Here is a 22,922-nt window from a genome sequence, read left to right on the forward strand (position 1 = left end):
AGGCCATCCCAAAGGGCACAGGGAGAGCCTCAGCTCCAGGCCAAGGCTCCAAGGTGGAGCCAGGCCAGCTGTGACAGGCTCTCAGCACTTGCCTCGCTGTAGGAGCTAAGTTGGGATTTCCTCATGGTTCTCAGGAAGGGACATACAGGGAGGAAATCTGTCATCAGTGGAGCATGACCCACTGGGAAAGGGGCAGTTCCCTGAAAAATTCCTCATAAATTTGGATATCAGGAGGAATTTCTCGATGGAAAGGGTTGTTAAACATGGGAATGGAGTGCCTAGGGGGGCAGTGGAGTCCCCACCCCTGGAGGAGTCCAAGGAGCAACTGCACGTGGCACTCAGTTCCATGGTCTGGCTGACAAAGCAGGGGTCAGCCACAGGTGGAACTCAGTCTTAGAGGCCTTTTCCAGCCTAAATAATTCTGTGATTCCCAAACCATCCCCAGCTAGCACAATTCCACACGTATCTCCTGCTCCCCTCCTATCCAAGAGAGGAAAGGTGACACTTAAAACTGTTGCTAACACAAAAATTTTATAGAAGGGAGAGTGAGCTGTTTGATGGCTGTAGCTCTGCAAAAACCAAACCCATTGCTGGGCACATCCAGGGCACATCCAGAGGCCTCAGATCAGCCTGTCCAGAGGCACAGTATGGTGCCACATAACAGAAGAGTTTCTTCTTCTCAGGTAAACAAGCAGTATAGGAAGGAGTCTTGTACACACCAAGGACAGGAAACATTCTCAGGAAACATTCTCGCAACACATCTTAAATAGGCTGGGAGATGAGATTTTTTGGGGTAAACCAGAAAGCATTAAAATAACAGGATGTTGATTAGGAAGTGGGCACAAGTCCTGTTGTCAGTGACCCTACAGAAGTCAGAGATTTTTCCCGAAGTCTTTAAATAAAAGGTATTTTTTGCAAATGATCTAGAACAGGTGGGATCAGACACATTGTCTCCTCCCAAGCAGTCCCTGCAGTGCCACTGGAATCCTCTGGACCACATGAATTTGCAGGATGAGCCTTTCTGCTCTGCAAGTCCCAGCTCTGTGCGAGGGGCTGGTGAGGAGCTTGCTCATGCACCAACATCTGGGCTGAGCACTGAGGCATCTGCCTGCCTGTCTTCTCCCACAGACTTCATTCAAAACCACGTTTGATTAACACCTCTGAAAACAAGCTCAAATAATCTCACGTCACAGATAATGCCAGCTTTTGGGTATCTAACTATGATTCAGAAATCCAGACCCACATGCAGATTCGAAAGGTCACAGAGTAAATCTGTGATGTACACCAGATACAGAGCTATATCTGTCGCTTTCTGTGCTGTCTTGAAAAGAACAAAGACACAGTGGCAGCTTTCTGGCCAAGGAACTGTTTTGCTCTGCTTTTTAAAGGACTGTAAACTCCTTCCTCAGAAGCCTCACAGTCCTTCTCTCTGAGGCACAAACATTTTGGTCAGGGCCCTGCAAAGGGAGATGCTGTCTCCAGCATCCCTCCCAGGGCGCTTGGGGCTGCACTGCAGTGAGTGCACAGAGGAGCAGAGCACCCAAATTCCTGAAGCCTCTTACCCCCTGTTGGTAACAGTCTCATCCCCTGCCCGTGGGGTACTTGGCTACAGAGGCATCATTTCCATTCCCCCTTTGAGAACTCCCCCCCCACATCTTGGTGAGCTCCTTTGCTGACCTGCATTTTCCTAATCCTTGACAGAGCCCTGCAACACCTCACCCCTAACCAGGCCACCCTGTTGTCACTGCAGGCTCCTGCCAGCCTTCAGCAGCAGCAGGCAAGAGGTGGCACTGACCTCCAGAAGACAAAAAGGGCAAGCTGCTTACAAAGTGAACAATGCACCTTCTAAACACATCCTCTCTATTCCCAGCACTGACGGGAACAAACTCAGAGGGGTGCAGAAAGAAAAGCCTACGCCCTAGCCATCAGCTAGATGAGGTTCTTCAGGTGCAGAGACCTTCCTGGGGAGGAACAGCCAGCCCAGCACAGGGCTGAGATCTGTTCTCCAACCTTCCTGGGTTTCTTGGCACAACTGATTTCTCTGGGCAGCACCATGGAGGTGAGCACTTGATAATTGTGGTTCGTGCAGCTCCCTCAGCCTATCTCTCTCTGCTGATTCCCGTGCTCCACTTCTTGTTCTGCTGCTCTCATAACATTGTTGAACAGCAGGAAGGATTTCTGGGCAGAAGGAAGAGCAGGGCAGGTGGTCAGCCCTCCCTGGAAGGACACTGGCATGGGATGGGCACAGAACCAAGCTGTGGGGAAGAGGGACAGGCCAGAAAAGGGGGACTTTTCTTCCGGGTTATATTTCACAGTTTATTCTTGGAAAGGGAACACCAGGAAAAGACAAAGGATTTGGGGGTCTGGGCTTCTTTTAACAGGACTTCTTGGGAGGGTGGGAGTTTTGGAAGGAACCAGTTATTATTCACAGCTAGCCAACTTACAAACTTTCTACAAATCAGGGCTAGACAAGCTAAGATAAGAAATAACAGACACAGACATCTTCAAATTCCAAGCAGTAGGGAGTGAACCTGCGGAGGAGGGGGCTCACAGGGTGGACTCGGGAGCACGGGGAGGGAGGGGGAACTCCCCAAGCCGACAGCAGGGGAAAAATGCCACAACAGGCAGGGGGATGGAGGGTCTGACAGGGCCTCTACAGCAAGAGGAGCAGAATCCAGGAGAGGAAGCAGTGAGCTTGCCTTGCCCTTCATCCCCCATTTCCTGGTCAGGCAGTTATGAAGAACCCATGTGCCACCCTAACATCACATCCTGGCCAGGCTCCAGAGCTGCTGAGATCTTAATCACAGCCTTCCCTCCAGAGGCACATGCAGCAATGGCCAAGGGTGACATCGTTCTGCAGAAGCAGAATGGCCAGATGGAGCCAAGGCATGTGGGGTTCATAGGTTCAGGAATCAGAAGTAATGAGCCCGATTTTCCTCCAAGTCTTGGATGATGATGCCTTTGTTGTGGGGTTTTATCTGTCACTGGGCTAATATGAGGCTTTCCCAAACCACCCACTAATCCATGACACTCACAAGCCTGCTGATGCCACAGATATTACACAAGCTGGGTTTCCCAGAATCACCAGCTGACAGCAAGCTGGCCAATTCACCAGGTTCAGTGGAGAACTTGGAATTCAAACACACCTGGAGCTCGCACACCCTTCCAGCTCTTCCTTCCAGCTGAGGCATTTTGGTGGGACAACACAGCTGGATCTTCCTGCTGCCTGTGCAAGGGGTAACTGAGGGGTTTTCCCCTCTGCACACACACCCAGTAAGCAGATGGATGCTGCTGGAAGGGCAAGCGAGAGCTGCAGGAAAATCTGACTTTCACTTGCCTCTAAGCTGACAGCCTAGACCCTCTCCACCACTGCACCAGCACAGCTCCAGCAGCAACAAAGGTGCTTCCAAATGATGGATCCCACTGGGTCTTTGTGGAGGACCATAAAATGCTCAGGCAGGGCCGGAGTCTGGCCATGGCCATCACAGATGGGGCAAGGATGGGAGATTGTGGGGAGCTGCCAAGTTAATCTGCACTGGAGGAGAAGGCAGGACCCACACTGGAAGGGGAACACACTGTGCAACCTCCTGCTTCATCTGGTGCCTGCTGGGGGAGGAGAGACAAGGCTGGAAGAAGGGAGATACCAATCCTCATCAGAAACCCCCAGGTCGCACTGCACTTTGGAAAGTGTTCAGCATGAACCTGGAATTCATGTCTAAAAAAAAAAACCAAGGCTGGGACAAGGCAAAAGGGGCTTTTGAAGGTTGGATATGACCAGAAATTGCATGTCTCCCCTTGTTCTCCCTTTTTCCATCCCACGGAAAGGAAAGCTTTGCAAAGATACCTGCAAACTCTGCCCAGCTGGGCTTTGCTACCAGAGCTCAGCTGGCCATGTCAGACTGCCCCTGCCCTGCCCAGCATCCCTCTGTGGGAGGCTGAAATGCCAGAATCAACAGCTCTGGCCAGGGGGAAGCTGGGTTTCAGCCCTGCTGAGGCTCACTGACCTAAAAAGCACGTGCCTCTTTGCTAAAAGGGTTTGTGTGTTTCCAAGCAGGCCTCTCCTCCATCTCTGCCCTCCCAGCAGTGGCCAGATCCCTCAGTTTGTCCCCAAACTCTGGTACCCAGCAGCTCCCAGCCCTTTCCCTGCCTGCAGCAGCATCCCCGAGCTGCTGTCCCGTCCCAGCTGTGTGTGTGATGGCTCTGGGCACCACAGCTCCCCTCTGGAGCCCGGATCACACCTGAGCCTGCTGGAGAGCTGGGAAGCTGCTGAGCCTGGCTGTCCAGAAGAGATCCCTGCCCATGCCCAGCTCTGTGCGAGCTCCCAGCGCCAGCCCCCCCGACACCATCGCTCCCCAGTTTTCCAAAGCCTTCCCAAAGGCTTTCCAAAGGCTCTCTTTCTCTCTCCTCCTGCCTGCTGAGTGAGGCACACAAGGCAGAGGTGAGAGCTGGCAGGCACTCGTGGTGCAGAGATGCTCCCCTGTGAGCAGAGCCCACCCAGAGGGACACAAAAAATACTGCAGAAGGATGACCTGGGGAGTGTTGGAATGACGGGGAGCCCTACCAGGACAGGAGTGCTAAAATCCATCTCCAGATGAGAGGATACTGATAATTACAGCCTTTCCTGAAGCTCATCTGAGACCCCACAACCAAAGATGGTGTACACTGTGAGCGGCTGGAATGCTGACAAGGCAGGGGCATGAATGGAGGAAGGTATTTCCTGCAGAACCCCAGAGGCAACAAACTCAGCCAAGCATGCACAGGGATTCCCCAGACTCTCAGAGGACAGGGCAGAGAAGTCTGAGGGAACAGCAGCTGAGTCACAGCAAGAAGGGAAATAAGCTGGCACCAGAGGTATGAATTCAAGAATGGATTTCCACTGGCTCATTTTCTAAACACCTTTATTAACATCTATCCTATAAGCTGCTTCTCCTCCTCCATCTCCCAGAGCCCCTTTTGGGAGTGAAATGCTCCTTTGGAAGCAAAGCTGGGCTGGCCCTGGACCCCTCCCCACTGGTGCTGGCTCTGTGCAGCCCGGGAGCAGAGATGAACCCACTGTCACACAACAGCAAAGCTGCCTCTTGGAGGGTCCCAGGTTAAGATGCCAGATCTGAGCATAGGAGCAAACACAATTGTGCAGAGGAAGGCAAATTTTGGTGGGGACCAAGGCAGTGACTTGTGAATCCAAGGGAGGGGATTAATACAGGAGAGGAGCTGCTCCTGCCGTGGGGAGCACAGGCTGGGTGCTGCTGGAGCAGTAACAGACAGGAGGGCAGGAGGAAGCTGGAGCTTGGAGGTAGCAGGTATTATCTGAACCCACCATAACTCCCTGAGGACACACAAGAGTTGCTTGTGGGCCAGCCAGGGCTGTTAAATGATGTGCAGGGATGTGCCCAGAGCACCAAAGGTCACAGCGCTTTGGGGAGCCAGCTCAGGCTGGGAACCTGAACTTCCTTGTCTACAAATCAAAGAACAGCAAGGGGTGGACAGGAGCACTTAAGGCACCACAGGACATCATGTCCCTTTCTGTCACTGCAGTCAGAGGAGGGATACAAAATGAAGCAGCCCTTCCTCTGCTGCAGTCCTGTGTTGGTGTGCAGGACACAAACATGCTGTGAACCCAAGTGGAGCTCTTACAAATGTGTTTGTGTTGGTTTTGGAGTCACAGGTGTACTGTGTCAGACCAAAAGTCTTTATACAGTCATAGCCTGTCTTCAGTAACAGGAAAGAGAATGGCAGGAAGGAATATAAGTTTAAAAGGGTCTTTGTAGTGATACTTAACTCTACAGCTATTTGGACTAAAGGATCTCCTCAGTCAGAGCCGGTACCTTCTTAATTGAAGATCCTCAGTTTCTCTTGTGAGAGCTTCTCTCATTTCTCAGCATATTCAACCTTTGGCATCTGCAATCTTGTGGCCTGAGTTCCACAGCTGAGTTCTTCACTGTATGCACTTCACTTTAAACAGGTACAAATCAGGTTTTCTCTTTCCCAACTCCCTGTAGTGCTTGTATTAAACTGGTAAACAACCACAACCTTGTGCTCTCGGGCTCACAGCGTCCCACCTCCTTTTAGACACTTCAGGGTTACTCATCAGAGCACAAATAACCACAAACACTCTCAGAAGTAGTTGAGAGGCTCTGATAGAGGCAGGAGGCAGCAAGGCAGGGAGAACTGTTGCAGGGGTTAAGCACAGAGCAGAGCTCTGGCAGAGTTCAGCAATGGGCTGTTGTACAAGAATAGACTGAAGGCAAGGTAATGGAAATAACTTTCCACAGAGCCTGTGCAAATAGATGTTACAAAAGCATGAAGTCAGGAGCATAAGAGTATTTTGGAAGGTCTAAGCATTAATATGGAAAATAAATTCAAGTTGTTACGGAAAGGAACTCACAGGAATGAATAGCTCAAGGATGCTGAGCCTGCTGGTGCAAGGCTCCATCTTCCAACTCCTCCCATATTTGAACAGAACTCCCAGGCAGCTGCTCCCTAAATCCCCAGCACAGCCCCCAAGAGACACACATTGTGGGCAGGCTGGGTCAGATCATTTTCCTTCGTGCTGTGACCTAGAGAACCCTCAGCACTGAACCAGTCCAGAGGCAGAAGTGTGCAGGCTCATTAGGGGCTCCACTAGACTCAGGCACCAGGACCAGAAATCGAAAGAATAATGCATGTGGAGAGGTCAAATATTTGCTCAGAATACAGCAATTCTGGCAACACAGATATTGCCTGTGCCTGGTCCATTTTTGTGGATGACAAATGAGTTGGATACCTTTCAGTGGGGCTTTGAAAGTGAAGGTGACTGTTCCAGGCTGCTACTGGAGGCTGTTTCACCAAGCACTTGTAAGGAACTGGGAACAATAACTTTTCTGCAGGGGAGAGAGTGCACTGCTCTTCTTCTGCTGAGGACTCTGGGCATGAGGGATAAAGGAGGTTTTGCAACTCACCTCTAGCTCTGGCTGTACCACTTGACTTTTTTGCTGCCTGACTTTGATAAAGAACCTCCTTTTGGAGAAGCAACCAAATAAAAGTCTTTCCCTATATAAGCAAATGACATATGGTCTCCTTGTCCAAGATCACAAAAGAACATTAGGAAAGCCAAGATGCTCCAGAAAGAGGGAGAAAAATGGAACATCTGACTTAGTAAAAACCAAGCTGCCACTGCCAGAGACTAATGAACAGTTTGCTGGCTTCAACTTCTTTGATGATTAAACACCAGCTCCTGTTCCCGTCATTCTTGGGAAAGAAATTAAAGGACAAAGTAGTCCTCAAGTATGTTTCAATTGAAGGAGGGGATAGGAGAAATAAGAGGAATTGTTTTGAAGGGGAGAAGACAGGATCTGCCTGCAGTCAGCTGCAAGGAACTGGAGCGGTGTAAAATGTACAGGAATGTACAGGAATGTACAGGAAGGACTGAGCACAATGACCACAGCCCTTCCTCAGCAAGCTCATCAAAGACATCCACTTAGCCCTCACAAGGGATTGTCCATCTCCAAACAGATAAATCAAGGCTTTCCAGACCTCAACGTGCACCAGTTAACCTGCCATAAGTAAACACCTGCCTTCCCAGCCCTGAGACAGCACAGAGTCAGTTCAAAAATTTCACCTTTGCTTGGGGCAGGAGGCAGCAGCTTTTGTACTTACTGTACTTTTCATGGGGAGAGCATCCTGCCAAAATGCTGCTTTTAATTTCTGTTTTGGTGCAAGTGCCAGTGCCCAGCTTACAAGTCTGAAGTTCTGCATGACAGCTGTTGTACATAAAGTGACAAATATTTCGAGTACTGCCCTTCTCCCTACGCTTCAGCCTAGCAGGCAGGAAAGACACAATTTTTTTCCACCTTCCTTCTTTTTGAATAGCCATGCCAGCACTGGCTTGGGAATCAGGAGGAGCACTCTTCCAGCAGTGCAAGGAAGGGTTGGCTTCTAGGACATACTCTGTGCCCTTCTGTGCTGCAGGTCTGTGTGCTCTTGAACTCATTTTCTTCAAGACCTGAGAAGTACTTTGCATGGATATGTTCCCCTCACTAATCTGATCTACTTTTGTAGTAATTTGCATGTGTTTAATTGCTGAATGCATGACCAGAAACTGGGACAGGTGTCGGCAATATCCTCAACAGCTCAGGGTGTGCGGGGAAAGTGTGGCTTTGTTGCCCTATTTCTCTCCTGCCTGGCCCTATCCCTGCAGCACCTGGAACGGTGCTGGCCCTGCAGGTGTCAGCTAGAGGACACAGCTGGGTCCTGAGCCAAAGGGATCTGCTGTGACAAGGCCTTCAGAGTCCTGAGCCTGGACCTCAGTGCCCTGTGTGAGCAGGAGGCAGCACCACGTGTCACCTGCTGAACTGCCCCAGTCCTGCTGGAAGCAGAGAAAAAGAGGAAAGAGCCAGAACTGATGGGCACAGGGAGGAGCATCACCTGCTCCACGAGCACAGGCGAAACAGCAACCTTGCTCAGAGTCACAGGCAGCAATCCCAAAATCACCACCTGCAGCACATCTTCCTCAGGCAAGCGCTTTGAGAACAATGCCAGGCACTTTCTGCCCTTGAGCCATGAAATCTGTGAGCTGCTGCACACCATTCCTGCTGGGCTGCTCTCCTCACTCTGTCCCCCAAGTGCCAGCAGAGCAGAGGGGACAAACCCAGAGCCCCTTCTGCCCCCAATTGTCCTGTTTCTGCACCACCAGCTGGATTGCTCTCAAAACCCAGCACAGCCTGAGAAATTGCCTTTTCCAGAGAGTAGTCTCTCAATGGGGACACATTTTTGTTTCCTGTAGCTTGCCATGGCAAACCAGCACAGAAGGGCACGCTTTGGCCAGACACCCACCTAAGGGCAGAGAAGCAAGACCATACATAAAGTTTGGGAAATTCAGGAATTTGACCATTTTGGGGGCAGAAGAGGATGCTGTTACACGGTCTTCTAATCCTAGATGGGCTCAGAACCGACAGGGAACTCACATTTGTGTTTTGCTAGAGCATCAAATGTCTCCAAATGGCTGCTCCAAGCCTTCCCAAGTCCCTTCTCTCCCTTTCCATATTTACTTAAGGCAGAATCTTAACCTAGCCCCTTGTGTTAACTCTCTTAACCTCCCCCAGGCATGCACAAGGCCACCATGCCACAGTGTGGGACACACAAGCATTGATGCCTGATCTCTGTGGAGTCCCAGAGAATAATTATGACCAGGCATTGCAGAGCTGGGAAAGGGAATCCGAGAACTTGCTTTTATTACGAGACACTTTCTGCTGTGAAGTGCTTGGTGATTTAAAACAGGTTATGCTGACCCACCACAGAAAACCCTGGTGCTTTCCAAGGCCATCTTCACCTTCCACTGTTGAGCTGCACTAATCCAGCTCTACCCCACTGCCTTCCACAGTGCTGGTGCCTGAATTCTCCCCTTCCCTCTCCTTCCTGCCTTTCAGCCTGTGCTGCCAGTGCTCTCCTGGACACACATATTGGCATATCTAATATACAGCCATGAAAGCTCAAAAATGCTTTTAATAATTACTTGGTATTTAATTAAACATGCAACAACCAGCCTATTAGAGTAAATTAAATCTGAGTGAGACGTTTGAACGGTGACTAGTGAAGATATCAGTTTCTAAAGCTCTCAGAAGGATGGAGGAAGAAAACTGGATTATGTCAAGGGAAAGTAAATGCTGGAAGATGAGTGATGTTTCCTAAACCTTCCCCCCACATCTCTGGGCAAGTGCTAAGTGTGTAAACAGAGAAATTATTTTTTCCTCCCTGAGGAAAAAAATGAGACAGAGCTTGTGATTCCCTGTGCTGTCAAGACCTCCAATGCAGTTTGGGGCTGCAGAGGTAGGAATGCATGTTATAAATAAAGCAATATTATTACTTTACATGGCAAAATAAAATGTGGTATATCCAGCTCTGAGCATCAAAACCACGAGACTCTGCAACAATATCAAGGCACACAGGGCTTTGAAGACATTGTTTTAACTTAGGGAAGGAAGGTTTCCTCCTTCAGGTTCTGAAAATTGCCAGGAAGATGTTATTTCCCAGGAGTTAGCCAGAGGCAAACAAATCCTTTAAATCATTTAAGACAACTAGCACCTCCTGAGTGAAACCATCACCTCAGCTAGGCTGGCACTGATTGGCTTGACCAAAAACTTAGACTTGTGTTTGTTTCCTGTAGAAGGTAAAGTTTGATCACGCAGGAAGGATGAAAGAGATGGTGAAGAGCAGAACAGATTTCTGGCAGGGGGGTTCAGTTATGGTCTCAGCACAGAGGATGGCAGCCCTGGGGTTGGAAAAGCAAGGCCTGCTTTCCAACAGGAACAAGCAAACTGGATGGAAACCATTTCACCTGCAAACCCTCAGACTCCTGCAGCCAGAGCTCTGTACCTGGGGTGACTTTCTGCACGTGAATATTCTGCACAGCTGTGTCTGTGGCCCCTGAGGTGATTCCCTCCTCAGGGAGAGGGAATGGTGATAGAGGAAAGGGCCAGCAATCAGCTTTATCAGCTGTAGCATGGCCAGAGCACTGCCCAGTCATGCTGGGACAGCAAGAAAGAGCAGGGGTACCAATGGATCTGTTCTAGGAAAGAATTTCTACTGTCAAGGTTACTGGAAGTAGCAATCATGAGGGATGGATGATGGATACCTCCTCCTCCATCCATGGGTTATTCCAAGGGATCCAGCCCAGGCTGAGGCCAGCAGCAGTGCCCACCACATGGACCACGCTGGCCCTCTCCCCCTTCATCCATCCCAATCCTCAGAGTGGGATCACAGACCTGATGGGTGGGTGCTGGTGACACTGCAAACAGCATTCACACTGCAGCTGTACGAAATGCTCTGATTCTGCTGAACAAGTCAAGCTTATTACAGGATGCATGAAGGGAAAGAAAAAAAGAGAGGTTTCAGCAGGCTGTGGAGGTCCACAAGCAGAGCAGGCTTTGACTTCACAGCCAACTGGATGGGGAGAACAAGCTGCAGTCCCTGTCCACGCTGAGTGAGTGCTTGCTGCAGCACCAGGACCAACAGTCCTGGAGCCAAGGAGCTCTATTTGCAGAGCTGGCAGGGAGCCCACATGAGCTCAGTAAATAAAGTATCCAGATAATAAAAATACCCAAAAGCACTGTTTATTTTTTTTGGTTTTTTTTCTGAGGGATCTGATATGGAGAGAAGCATGGGGCAAACCCATCCCTCCAGAAGAGTGGAACACACAGAAACTGAAGGCTCTGATGGCTCACAGCTAAATACCTGACACTCCTTCTTGGGGCAAACAGCCTTGGGACTCAGGATAACAAGGCTCAGACAGGAGTTTCTGTACTGTAAAACCTCAAGTTCCCTTCAAGCCTAGCTACAAACTCTTGGTGGATAAAAGGGCGAGTTCTTTGTGCATCAGTGACCTAGGAAAGCATCAGAGGAGGTGGTCAGGGACACAGAAGGCACAGGCTGCCTTCCCTGCAGTCACACTGAGGATATAGGAGATGCTGGGGCAGCCAGGTGCTGCAGAGGGAAAAGGAGCTGAGATCCACCCTGTAAGCAGTGAGCGTGTTCTGGCCTTGCTTCCCTCCTCACCAGAGCCTCAGATGGGAGCTCAGCACACCCTGGGAAATGCAAGCAGGGATGTATGGGACAGCATGCTCAGCCTGGTGACCCAGCACACGCTGGAACAGGCAGCAGGAGAGCAGCTGTGCACACCTGGGAGGGACCAGGGGATCTTGTCTTTTACTCCCTCCTCTGCCATTTTTTCTGGCTGGGGCTGGCCTGAGATTCTGTTTGTGCCAGGGCAGCAGGGACTACCCCACAGCTCATCCCACATGCACGCATGCCCTCCTTCCCCAAAACGATCCCTTCATCTGACTAGAGGACCTCTCTGGATCTCCAAACAGCTCAGCAGACCCTCTTCCCTCTACCATCCCTTTTCCTTGAATGTTCCTTTTTCTCTGTAGCCTAGCAACTCAGCACAGACTCAGAATATTAACATCTCCTGTCCCCACACACGATCTTCTCCAGAGGCCTGAAAAATGTGATAACAGAGAGGCTGAGAGGGGTAGGAGCAAACATGAGAGATGTGGGGAGCGTGCAGGGAGCCTCTCCCAGCATTCAGAAACAGCAGAGCCATTCAGCTGTCGGATCTGCCACCTTCACTTAACATGTACATAACATATAGAGCTATTTATAGCTCCATTTATTTACATATTCAAATAGCAGCACGACACGCAAGCACTTGTATTTGGATTTAGGTTCTATATTGAGGTACTGGCACTCTTGCACAAATACATTCTCTGTTGCTGGGTGCTTTAAATGTATAGATGACAGGATGTCAGAAGGTCAGATGCTCAAGGTCTGATTCGGTTTTCAATCAAATCAGATGAAGCTTTCACTTGGGGGGAAAGCTACTTTAGCATTCTGCAGTAATCCTCTCCAATGCTGCAACATTGCTATTGAAACAGGTGGCAGTTTGGAACATTGCTCTCAAATAGAGCCAGCTTTTTAATACATGTATATGTATATAAAATATATATATAGGCTGGGGGAGTTTTGCCCATGTAAAAACATGAATAAAAATTTAAGGAAGGGGGGGGGGGGGGGGGTGGGGGGGTGTGGAATTATTCCAGGCAGTTTCCTGCAGTAGGAATTCTAACTACTACAGGAATGCTGGGGTGCAAGCTGAAGTGGTTCATACCAGCACCATACAACACTGACATGTTCAGAGCTAAAGATAACTCGGCTGCTAGAGGAACAGATGGAGCACTGCAATGCATAGCCCTGTTCAGCTGAAAGCACGCTGCAAACCATCCAGCCACAGCCTCTCCTCCTCCCCAGCACGACTCCTCTCCTGGCGTGGGGTGCACTCACCTCCCAAGTGCACACTGAACTTGGCCTTTTCTGGGTGTGCACCGAAACGGCCCCGCTTGGGAAGCTGCCTAGTGAGCCAAACGTGGGAGCTCTGCTTCTGAGCACCACAGCAGGGCTGGCTCAGCCCTCCCCAGCCTTGGACTTGTCCTGGAGGACTCGCAGAGCTGCTCCTCAGGGAGAGCAGCACCGTGGACAGAGTCACAGTGGGGGATTCACGCTCTTGACAAGCGTTGCCACCGCGTTTTATTCGCGCTGCAAACCCCAAGGTCTGGGCTGCGAATCGGCCAGGTCACCCCACAGCTTTCCCATAACCCAGAATTTCCCATTATGTAGATGAGAAGCATTCTGGAAACTCTCCCTTTAAGATATCAGGTGAATGCTGAAACATGCCCAGGAGAAAAAAGCAGAGTAGAATAGAAAGCTTCAGGGGCAAGAGAGAGAATCATTCCCTTGTCCAGCAGTTCAGTCTTTCCTCAACTGAGAGCTTGCTCCAGCAAGGTTCCCACAGTTCACTTCCTACTTATGGCCAAATCATGCCATTTGGCCAAGAAAAATATTCATTCAAGGTCATCATTGATGTTGAAAAAGTCACAGCCCATCAGCACAAGCACGGGGGAGCCCTTTTTGGGGAAGCCACAGAGCTGTTCCCTGGCACGAGGAGAGCCTCAGGCTGTCTGGTGGCAGGACTGCTGCTCCCTGCTCCACAGGCACCGAGTCCTTGAGACCTCTGTCTCCAAAGGAATTCCTGGGGCTCTGTGCAGATCCAGCTTCCAGCTGGCATTTGGAGAGACTGCATGGTGATCTTTGGCTTGTTACTTAGCAACTGGTCTCTAAGTAGTAGTGAATTTACTGGGCTGTCACTGCAGTGGAAGCAGTACCGGGAGCAAGGGCACGGGGAGAGTTTTGTCATGGGAATGGGATAACTTGTGAAGTATTATGGAAGGCAGGTGAGATTTTTCCCTTCTACAAGTTGCCATAAATGCAGTAAATATTGACATATGAGTCACACTGACCTATTTTCTAGCTTTTAAGCCGGGACAATCTCTTTGCAACTGATTTCAGAAGCAGTGAATGGGGAGCACTTCAGGCCCCTCCACGAGTTCACTGTATTCTTGACTGTTTTATGCAAGCCCTTTGGAAGAACCATCCCCATCTTTCAGGCAGACAGGGGACCATTCCTTGTTTAAACTTTAGCACCCAATCCCCCCACCACCACTCAGCAGAGCACCCCTGAGGCCAGATGCTTTCCTTGTCCTCACACACGACTTCAGTCCAAGGGATGTTTCAGCACATCCAGTGGGAATTCTGGTAAAGAAAGGCATCCTGTGATGTGAGCAGGTGTCCACATCTGATCCTTGACTTTTGTCAAGTGTCAGTGACAAAAGTGCCCTTTTGACCAGTGTCAGTGCTGGTGAAAGTCACCCTAAGCCCCAGCAGTCACAGGATATTGCTGCTGCAAGGATAAAAAATCCTAACCACAAATCTAATGATGGCAGGTGAGGTGGGTGGCTGACATCAGCTTTGCAAAGGTGTTTCTGGAGCTCAGTGGATTTCTACTCTTGCCCTCTCTCCAAGCCACAGAGCAGGCACTTGGGCCTCCTGCAATCAAGAGCATCTCAAAGCTGCCAAGTCCAGCGTGGTTTGGAGGTTACTCTCTACCCTGCCAGTCATCTTCTACTCCTCCAAACATCCCTCTAGCAGCAGGAAAAAGCATCAATATGCTGCTGCTTTCCCTCAGCCAGCCAAGTGGTCGTGTGTGTCCCGCTTCCTACTGCTGGAGGAGCAAAGTCAGCCCGTCCCCAGGGTGACTGTGACTGATGGCAGTGTGCACAGGGACCTTTGCCTTCCCTGGTAGCTCTTCCCTTCAAGAAAATGCTGCTTCACACGTGCAGAACCAGCACTCTTTGATTTCCCAGCCATCCCACGCACTGCAGCCCCACCCAGCAGGAGCTGAAGGGACAAGAGCTGTGTGAGCCCAGCTGTGCTGAGGCACCATCAGCAGAGGAAGGCACAGGCCCTGGCCAGCCCTGGAGAAACCTTTCCTCCCAGCTGTCTGTTGCTATACCCTGGTTTATCAGAGCACACAGAAGCCCCTTGTGTATAAAAAAAAGCACATAACCCTCACCTACCCATGCCTGTAGGGAAAGCACTCCCCAAGCCAGAGCTCTATCACCCCTACCATGAACAGATCAAGACTCACAGAATCATTAAGGTTGGAAAAGACTCCAAAGTCATCAAGTCCAACCTTTGACAAAATACCCCCATGGCCACTAATCCACACCCCAGACTGCCAGGTCTGCTTGGTTTCTGAGCACTGCCAGGGATGGTGACTTTCCCACTTCCCTGGGGAGCCTGCTCAAATCCTTAACCACTCATTCAGTGAAAAAATTTTTCCTGATATCCAGCATGAATCCCCTCTGAATCCTTTTCCACCACCAAGGCCCCACAGCACCCTCTGCTACTTACAAAATTTCCATCCCAGGAGCCTCCAGCAATCCAACAGGACTTTATCCCCTGCAGCACCATGGCAGGGCACCATCTGTACCTCAGCACCAACGCTGCCTCCTAGTTTTCCCATATTTTGGCAGTCCTAAATATTCAGTAGCCTTGAATGCCAAGATGTAATGCATACACACACACAGAGTTTAGATCCCACAGCATCACAGGGCTGGGGATACCCAAGGCTACAGAGAAACATTTGCAGCACTGGAGTGTCATGTCATACTTGTATCTCACAGCATGCAACTCCAGAAAACTCTGGCTGTAGGATTTAAGTGCTTTGACCTTTGCTTTTTAAAAACATTTGGATACCCAAGGACATAGCTATCTGTATGTCATTTCTCCATTGAAAAGAGACAGCAACAAAACAGAACGTTTTCAATTAAGAGTAAGGAAAACATTGACACATTTGAAGAGAGTAGATGGTACTAAAAGGCACAGCATAATAGTAGAACTTTCTTCTATAAAATCTTGGTTTTTAAAGCTCAAGACATCTGCACCAATGGAAAATCCTTCTCAAGGGCACATTGCATTGCAGCAGGGTTTGTCCAGTATTGCAGGTGTACATATATTCCAGTGAAAACAGAACTGCAAAGCCTGTTCAGCACAGATTCCACCACAAAGTCTGTTTCAAGCATGCCCAAAAGATGGAAAATTTGACGTGGTGAGAAGAGTGATGCCCCAGTGATGATGGGGTAACAGGTTGACCAGGATGAACTATCCTGGTCAAGAACACTCTAACACAAAACCTTCTTGGAGTCCACACCATTTTGGGTTAAAAGCCAAATGAAAACCCTTACAGCTCGTGGCTGCATTGAGACATGCTTTACATCTCTCTTGAACAGGGAAATCTGCCAAACCAGACAGCTTGTTTTTCAAGCAAGCTTCGAGAAGTTGGGAAATAAGAGCCACAATGCTTCCTGCCGTAACCTCCAAGACATCCAGTGTTGTATGCCAGCGCCAGAGCAGTCACTCCAACAAGGCACAGCCTGGCAACAGGGGCTGGGAAGCAGTGAGCCACTGGAAGAGGCTGCCCAGAGAAGCTGTGGCTGCCCCTGGATCCCTGGAAGCATCCAAGGCCAGCTTGGATGTGATTTGGAACAAGCTGTGGTAGTGGAAGGTGTCCTGGTTTGGAACGAGATAAGCTTTAAGTCCCCTCCAAGCCAGACTGTTCTGTGATTCTCTGAAATAAAACATCGAGGTCAGCTTTGCCAAGCACCCTGCCCTGACCCCTAACCCCTCCCCACTGCAGCCTGTCCCTCAGGAAAAAGGAACTGGCAATCCCACAGGCATCCTTCCTTTCACAGCTCTATTCCTGCAAACGTTTCTCTCTGGAAGCCTTGTTTCCTACACTAGCCCTCTGCAACAATCCTCTTGTAACTTTTCAACTTGTCACCAGGTTTATAAAACTTTAAAGCTGGTGCTATAACAAACTGAAATGATGTTATTGCAGATGTAGGAGAGCATCTTGGGATGAATAAATTATAGGAGCCACAAAGAAATCATGACTATAATGGCTGGATGCTCCGAGCTGTCTACGGTGTGCAGACACAGGAGGGAGCAGGTTTAGGACTGCACAGATCATAGGGCAGGAAAATTGAAGCGTTATGAAGGGTAACCTCCTCTAATTTCAAATGCATACAAAACTTCTGGTAGTTTTCCTTATTGAAATAGTTCATTAATACTTCAAGGGAGTCTGAACTGTCTGGTGCTGGAAATTTATGTCCCCAGAGATTCCCTGAAGAAGGAAAAGGCTACATTGGGAGGATTAGTCCTTGTCTAGGGACTATATTCTGTATTCTACCATGCAGGAATATACAGCACACCCTGAACAGGCCAGTCCTCAGCTGCATGAAAGGACATCCAGCAGTGGGGGGAGAGACTGGCAACTCTTTCTGAAGCCATTGGTACTGGACACCACCAGAACTGCACCCCTGGGCAAGCTGCGTGAACCAGACCCCTAAGGTGAGCGACTCTGGGCAGCATCCAGGCCATGAAGCACAAGGACAGACATCCACAGGCTGCTGCAACTGAGCATGACATGAGCTCCACACTGCCAGAGCTCCTCATTCCCCTGCTCAGATTCAGGTCTCTTGGTGTGGTACCAGGTTACTGAGGAGCTGCTGGGCTGTCGCTGCTCCACTGCCACTGCACACCAACAAACACCTGCAGGTTGTTCCCTTGATGCCTTAAATTTTTAGCTTTTATGTTTTTCAGCTCCTGTACTGCATTAGTGTAAAACTGAACTCCATGTAGAGTGTTGGCAAGCTCCCTCCACAGTTTGGTCAGACAAAACAATCCTTCCAGGCCTGAGAGCCAAGGACACCTCACAGCCTCAGGCCCCAACAAGTACGAACAAAAGTGAATTGGGGGCAAGCAAACTGGGGGAATGTGACTTCATTACCTGAAGCTGTAATTAGACAATTAACCTCTGATATGTAAATAGTGCAAACTTATATCTGCCCAAGAAACTGGTGACCATCTTGGGTGCAGCCTCTGTGAGGTTTTTGCACTGCCCAGGGTGTACCTGTTAAAGGCCTTTAATAAATCCCCACTTTAATCCTTAAACTCAGCCTGGCCTCTGTTCTAGGCAGCCAGTCCAGGCACCACCCTGCCCACTGTAACTCAATCCCAGGTCACCTCGAAGGAGATGGGCTGGCTGAGTTATCCAGGAGAGACCATCCTTGTGTCCTTCATGGGTCACCTGAGCTCCTCAGCAGCAGCAGGAAGACATTTCCCTCCTCTCAGCCTGCCTTCAAATCCCCAACTTGCAGATTCGAACAGGAGATGAAAAGACTCCAGCAAGGCCTCTCATCCTCATGGATCAGCACTTCCCAGAGGGTCTGCCACTCAAATGTACCTATTTGGCCTGGCCCCTGGCATCCTTCCCCAGCCATTTCAATGGATGTCACTGATCTTGGCTCAGCAAATAATCCTTCTAATCGCTGACAAGAACAGAGGCTGCAGCTCAGCATTGCTTAGCCATGCTAAACGGGGTGCACAGCAAGAGAGCATCACTCCAGAAAGTGAGCTTGAAAATATGGCTGACCACACACAGGCAGCAGCTGCCATGATCCAGGAGGTGGCACTTGCTGAAGTAAGGGCTGCACTTTTGGTTTCTCATGGCTGGGAGATGGTTACCACTGTGCCCATGAGCATCCTGCAGTCTGGCACAGGATCTGGGAATGGCCCTCAGGGAGCTGGAGGTGCATCAGCCCTGGGTGTCAGAACAGACGTGGCACCAACAGGCAGCTGCAAAGCATTCTGTGTGTCAGAGTGTCTGGGAACATCCAGCACAAGGACGTTACTGTGCTGCCTTTTCAGAGAGCCCTGTGCCCTCCAGGACAGGAATGTCACCACCTCCTCACTTTGGGAACACAGCTCCCATGGGAGTGAGGGCAAGGAGAGCTCGTGGATGGAGCTGGATCGCTCCACAGCACCCCAACCAGCTGGACCCCTATGGAAAACAACTTCTGGAAGCATGCAGTGTCTGGTCACTGACAGCACTTGTTCCCCAGCAGCAGGCAGCCAGCAGGCGCCAGGAGTCCCAGAGAAAGGCCTGGGAGAGCCAGGGGCTCTCCTCAGCCTGCCCAGCCCCAGCACCAGGGCCATTGTTCCCAAAAGGATGTCTGAGGATTAATTAATTATCCTACAAGGGGCAGTAAGTAATAACACTCCTTGTGGAACAATAGAAGCTATTTGGTCTCCATGACAACCCAGCTTCACTTGTGTGCCTTTAATTTATTCATTGCACAGCTCCTTTCCCAAGCACACATGATGCCAAAAAAAATGCCTTGTTTTTCTTGCCAGTATCCATGTCCAGAGCAGGGGTAAAACACAGCCCTTTCCCCGGGGCATCTGTCACACAGAAGAATGATGCACATAAAATCCCTTCAGCCTGGAAACTTACATCACATGAGAACTCTTCTGCTCCCTAAATGTTTGTTGTTTAAGATGATTATGATTTTAACCCCTTTTTGAAACTGCCTCACCACAGTGCTCAGAGATCTTGATCCTGAATAAATTCTCACCTACAGCCACCTCATCTCCCACCCCCAAACCTTTCCACACCCTTCCCCCCTGCCCCATCTGTGTAGGAAAAGATGGGTAGGGGATTATTCAGAGAGTCAGTAGGGATAGTCAAAAGCCCAGAAGTGACGTTCCTTCACATCCACAGGAGTGTGGCATGGACAGTGGTGCCCAGCCATGCCGCCACCACCAAAGCACTCAGTGTCCATCACCGTGCTGCCCAAACTCTGCAGGATCCAGGGCAGCACGTGGGTGAAGGCCTGTGCCAGGAAATGTGGGCATCACAGAGGGATTCTTGTTGCTGTTTCTCCCCTGGTTCTGTGCCAGAGGGAAGCAGGGGCTCACTGGAGAGGGGAGAGCACCACATTCACCTGGCAAGGGTTGGAAGGTGCTGCAGGGACCATGGCTACTGCTTGCCTGGCCACAGCACTTGATCAGCCCTTTAGCCCATGGACACCTCTCCAGTGGGAGGTTCATCCTTCATCAGCCTCTGCAGGGCTCAGCTGCCTTCACAGAATGGTTTGGATTGCAAAGGACCTTAAAAACCATCTTGTTCCAACACCCTGCCATGGACAGGGATGCCTTCCACTGTCCCAGGCTGCTCAGAGCTCCATCCAGCTTGGCCTTGGACACTTCCAGGGATCCAGGGGCAGCCACAGCTTCTCTGGGGAGCCTGTGCCAGGGCCTTCCCACCCTCACAGGGAATAGCTTTTTCCCAAGATCCAATCTGAACCTACTCTCTTAGTCTGAATCTTTTCCCCCTCATCCTGTCACTCCAGGCACTCGTGAAAAGTTTCTCCCCACCTTCTTTGTGGGCTCCCTTCAGGTACTGGAAGGCCACCCCTAAGCTGGCTTTTTTTCCATGCTAAAGAATCCCAACTCTCCCAGCCTTTCCTCCCAGCAGAGCTCCTCCATCCTCCTGCTGCCTCCTCCAGACTCAGCCCAACAGGTCCCTGTCCTTCCTGTGCTGGGGACAGACCTGCCCAGGCTCACAGGGCAGTTGCTACAGGTAAGCTGAGAACCAACCCCCTCACCCCCTCCCAGTTGTGTTTTGAGAGTCTTGGTCTTAAGCCACAAGTCCAGACCCCAAATTGTCTGTTCTGGCTCTGGCAGGAGGGTGACATTTGGTCCAGCATTCCAGAGCATCCAGGTCCGAGTTGAGCCTGGGGGAGGAGATGACTCAAAGCTGAGTTGTGGCCTGACAGGCAGGATAGATGGAACTAGGTTAAGCCATCTGGCCCTGCTAAGCTGAGCCTAAACTCAAGCACAGCTACCCAGTGCCTCTGCACCCAAATCTAGGGCCACTGCCACTAGTGCCACTGTCACTTGACTGAGGTGTCACAGGTGATGCAGAGAATTGGGGTTATTGGTGGGATGGTAACAGAGCCAGCAGGAGAAACTTCCACACGGGAACATGAAGGTTCAAGGCTGGCTCTTCCCCCTGGGTCATTCCAGCACATATTCAGGCTTTCCAGGCAGTTTGGAAGCAAAACCAACTGGTCAGGTTGTGTCACCTCCCCTCCACAGAGCAGCAGAAGAGCTGCTGAGCTGGGGAAACAGGGCAGGAGAGGCCAGAGAAATGGGACAGGAGCAGTGGGAAATCAGGATTTTAATTGACTTGAACTACAAGAGCTCCAAACCAGCCCAGGATTCTCCTGCATGGGTCAGCAAGTGAGGAACTGGACAGGAACTGGACAGGAACTGGACAGAAGGCTCCCACCAGCCTCCCAGTCCACTCAGCCTCTGGGAAAGGAGATGAGTCTGAAGGAAAAACCTCTGGGTGGGGGGAAAGGCAAGTTTAGGCAATTACAACACAATCTATGTCCTCTGCTGGCTTCTGAGGGACAGTCCTGGATGTGAACATAAACCATGACCAAAGTAATCAACAAATTTCATGGATTTTAGCCCAAACCATTGCCACCTGAGCAGATTTTTTGGTTTTTGTTTTGTTCACATCAGTATGAAAAGCTCCAGTCTATCAATGCCACCCAAAACCAGATTTCCATTAGATGCCTCTCTTTCCAGCACAGATCTCCAAGGAAATATTGAATTACCACCAGCAAATGAAAACTCACTGTTTTTAACTTGGCAGGGACAGACTGACCATAAAGCCATCTTTGTATCAACCAAAAATTACAATTCACATCTGCTTTTTTAAGGCATAAACTTTTCTGACTTGAGGAGGAGTTTGTAACCAGCATAGAAGGGATGAGAATCTACTCTGGATGAGATGCCACAAGCTCCAGAGGTGCCAGCAGAGATCCAGATGCCTCCAAGGATCCATTGCTTTGGAACTAAATCCCAGCCAGAAAATGGAAGAACAATTTGTCATGTTTTTTTATTAATTTTCCTCTTTCTTTCCAAACTTACCATGTTGACTTCAGAGATCTGGTCAATGCTGGAGATGTGGATGCTCATTCCCACTGTGACAGGGTTACCTGAAACACAAATAGGCTGGGTTAGGACCATATTCAAGCCCTCCCCCCTTATCTGCAATATAAGAATTGCCTAAAAATGCATGGATTTGATTTTAAGCAGCCCCACAATCCCTGAGTATCATGGAATTGAATGTGCTCAAGTGATTAGATTTCTTTCACTCCCAGACTCACCCCAAGGAGTAGTGCAGCCTAAGCTTGATTTTTTTTTTAATTCCTGGAAGTTAATTACCCCCTAGTAACACAATTATCTCTGGTTATTCCAAATAATCCCTTCAGAGACCATCACTAGGCTCCTAGTGGGCTCACATAAGGTGGTCCTGATTGACCATACAAAGAGCACAGCACCCAAGCCCATGCAAGCCACGGGCAGGAAACCTGCTCCAGATCACTCCTCCATCACTCCACCAGTTCTGAGCACTCAGTCTGAAAATCCCAAGTGAGTTTAAATACACAAGGCACCAGACAAGTGCAGGAAACAGATCTGTGAAGTGAAAAAGCAGCATTTGTGCGGTGGTTTTTCAGAGCAAAGCTCGGGTTACAGAACAGGACAATCCCTACAGTGGGGTTTAAGCCACGTAAAACAATTTACAGCGAGATACACACCCACTGCCAACCCCAGCAAAAACCCTCCTGTAGCTGGAAATGGGGTTTTCACGTGTTAGCCCCCCCTGCTCAAGCTCACAACCCCAAATCCCACCCCAAGAAAAGCCCCTTTCCTCAAACATGCAAGGTGGAAAACAATCCCTTACAATGCATCACTGGAAAGGGAAAGACAAGCAGTTGTGCCATTCAAGGTATTAACTCTTCCATGCACTCATTAGTAGATCTAAGTGCTGAAATATTTACAGATAATAATGAAATGGCTTAGAAAGTAATTAGGAGATTGGGGGAGAGGGGAGAACCACACAACTGGAAATGAAGTGATTTTTTAATTATGTGTTACCAGAAGTAGGGAAGCAGTGTCATTAGGGGTGCCTTGTGATTGGGTGTGCTGTTCACCAAGACCCTCTGCTGCAAATTAAGCAGCATTATCCTTTAATGGAATATGAACAACACTGAAAACATCAGAATCAACCACTGTAATTAGGCCCTGCTATGCAAATCTCCTTAAAGAGGCAGAGCAGGCTCCAGCACCCCGGGCTG

General features: G+C 49.8%; 1 protein-coding gene across 2 annotated transcripts in view; it reads right to left on the reverse strand.

The window, feature by feature from the left end:
• Positions 1-22,922, reverse strand: part of LOC131583584 (gamma-aminobutyric acid receptor subunit beta-4) — a 70,831-nt gene that overhangs the window by 23,198 nt on the left and 24,711 nt on the right. For both annotated transcript variants that reach the window (XM_058847871.1, XM_058847872.1), the window contains one exon: positions 21,712-21,779. In XM_058847871.1, the coding sequence (XP_058703854.1) occupies positions 21,712-21,779 (68 nt within the window). Of the gene's footprint in view, positions 1-21,711; positions 21,780-22,922 lie in introns of those variants that run through there.

The sequence above is a fragment of the Poecile atricapillus genome, chromosome 12, assembly GCF_030490865.1.
Source record: "Poecile atricapillus isolate bPoeAtr1 chromosome 12, bPoeAtr1.hap1, whole genome shotgun sequence".
In the NCBI taxonomy this organism is placed as follows: Eukaryota; Metazoa; Chordata; class Aves; order Passeriformes; family Paridae; genus Poecile; species Poecile atricapillus.